The 2294-nt window shown below is 54.4% G+C and overlaps 1 protein-coding gene across 1 annotated transcript in view; it reads right to left on the reverse strand.

The window, feature by feature from the left end:
* Window positions 1–2294, reverse strand: part of IFNGR2 (interferon gamma receptor 2 (interferon gamma transducer 1)) — a 14127-nt gene that overhangs the window by 4436 nt on the left and 7397 nt on the right. Inside the window, exon 6 of the mRNA XM_017839106.1 lies at window positions 1958–2141. Coding sequence (XP_017694595.1) covers window positions 1958–2141 — 184 coding nt within the window. The remainder of the gene's footprint in view (window positions 1–1957; window positions 2142–2294) is intronic.

Below are 2294 nucleotides of genomic sequence, written 5' to 3' on the forward strand. Positions count from 1 at the left end.
GAGGAACCAGGGATGAGACAGGACCCAAACTGAGGGCACAGGGATGAGACAGGACCCAAACTGAGGGCACAGGGATGAGACAGGACCCAAACTGAGGGCACAGGGATGAGACAGGACCCAAACTGAGGGCACAGGGATGAGACAGGACCCAAACCACAACTACAGTCATTGACCAGCAGTGAAAAGGAAGAAATGGATAAGGCAAGGGACAGGGCCACAGCAGGGTTTGGCAAGGCAGGAAGAGGAGGAAGAGGAAGGAGAAGGAGTAGAAGGAGGGGACAGATAAGAAAGCTGGTCCTTCACCAAAGGAAGTCAGACAAATCCCACAGCAAACCAAGGTTTCCCAGTCTCTGACCCCCTCAGAACTCCGGGACTGGCAGAAAGATTCCAGCTGCCAGCCCGGTGAGCAATTCCTGCCTGGCTGCTTCCATGCTGGGACAACGGGGCTGATGGTCAACTACTGGAAGGTCACAAAGCCCAGCTGGGATCCCTGGCCAGAGACAGTCAAATTGAAAGAGGAATTGGAAAGCAGAGAACAATTTGCAGTCTCGGAGATGGCTCCTCCCAAGCATGAGGGAAAGGTATCCATTCAAGGAAGATCTAAGGAGCTCCCCAGGAAAGTGGGGCCACTGCAGATGAAGGTGTCCAGTGCTTGAGAGAATCAGCAGTGCTGGAAATCATCTCTAGTAGCCTAAGAAGGGATGACACCCCCAAAGAGCCAGAGGATGTTCCTTGCACGGTGGCCACGTGGAGGAAGGCGGTTCAAAGTGCCCCTGTGTCACATTCTAACAGCCTGGTACCAGTGTATTACCCAAAGATGGATCCAGGAACTCTAGGTGCTGTCCTCCTGGCTTCGAGATGCAGAAGAAACTCTGGGCACCTCCTCACTCCCACGGGCCAGCACCTCATTTCCCAGGGGCAGCCCAAGAGATCAGTCCCCTCCTGCCCCGGGCAGAGGGAAAGGAAGCCCCGAGCTCGGGCCATGTGGTGAACTCTGGTTCTTTCTGTGTGACCAGGGGGAAGCCATGAAGAAGTGGGATGGGGAACCCACCTCTGAGCTGGAAGCCCCAGCACAGGAATTAAGAGGGAAGGGAACTGTTAAGAAGGGGTCACCCAGGAAAGCTGCCCATGGAGTTGCCATAGAGACCCAAGAAAGAAAACAGCGACCTCTCAGATGTAACAGGACTGAAATCAACTGCTCTGATCCTGCTGAGGGGACCTCTGGTCTGGCATGGCAGGGGTCAGACAGTGAGTACTCTGAGCAGGAACAGGATTGGAGGCCAGGAGGAGGAAAGGGACGATGGGTCTGCTGCATTCCATATTCCAGAGCACGTGAGCTCAGCTCAGATGTAAGAGCTGAGGCAGGAGCAGGAGGGGGGCATTCACTGTCTCCAGTGTCTCCTGCTGAGGATCCATCCATGTTCCCAGGCCCTGCTTCCCGGCAGTGCCGCCCACGGCTGCTCATGGGAGCAGAGAACAAACCCTGTTCTCTTTGGCTTCTGCACACACGAGCTCAGCTTTACTTTTTGCTTCAAATAAACTGCCTTCTCCCGACCCACGAGTTGTTTTCCACCTTACTCTCTCCCCTGTCCGGCTGGGGAGGGACAGAGCGGCTGGGTGGGCACCTGGTGCCCAGCCAAGGTCAACCCCCCACTACAGGAAACAGAGGAAAAGCTCCAAGAGAGCCCCAGTTTGGGGCCTGAGGGCCGAGACGAGCCAAAAAAGGGGAACAGGAACCCGGGTCAGAGTCATCCTCGGGGTTTTACAGGAAAGCCCAGCAGAGTTTGTGTCTCAGCACACAGTAAAATATCATCCAGCTCAGTAACAGAGGAATGAGGTGGGAGATCAGCATCAGACAAGTCACCCCGAGACAACAGTTGTTTATTCCTGTTGGGCAACAACTGCCCTGGTTCCTCTTCCCTCTTTTGCAGGAGAAACACAAACCCTCTGCACGTACCTCTTCGAAGTGTGAGGGGATTTTCAAAGGTGGCTGAAACGACTGTTTGATTTTCTTGTGGTGTTTCCACAGGAGCAGCAAACCAGCTGTAGCCAGATTTATAAGGACTAACCCCGAGAGACACAGCAGGGTGATGAATCCAGCTCTGGTTGCCTCTGGAAAAGCAGAAAAAAAATCCATATACCTATGGCAGGTTCATATTTCTGGAATCATGGAATGGTTTGGGTTGGGAGGGACCTTAAGGATCGTCTTATCCCACCCCTGCCATGGGCAGGGACACCTTCCACCAGCCCAGGGTGCTCCAAGCCCCGTCCAACCTGGCCTGGGACACTTCCAG

The sequence above is a fragment of the Lepidothrix coronata genome, unplaced genomic scaffold, assembly GCF_001604755.1.
Source record: "Lepidothrix coronata isolate B3197 unplaced genomic scaffold, Lepidothrix_coronata-1.0 Scaffold375, whole genome shotgun sequence".
Lineage (NCBI taxonomy): Eukaryota > Metazoa > Chordata > Aves > Passeriformes > Pipridae > Lepidothrix > Lepidothrix coronata.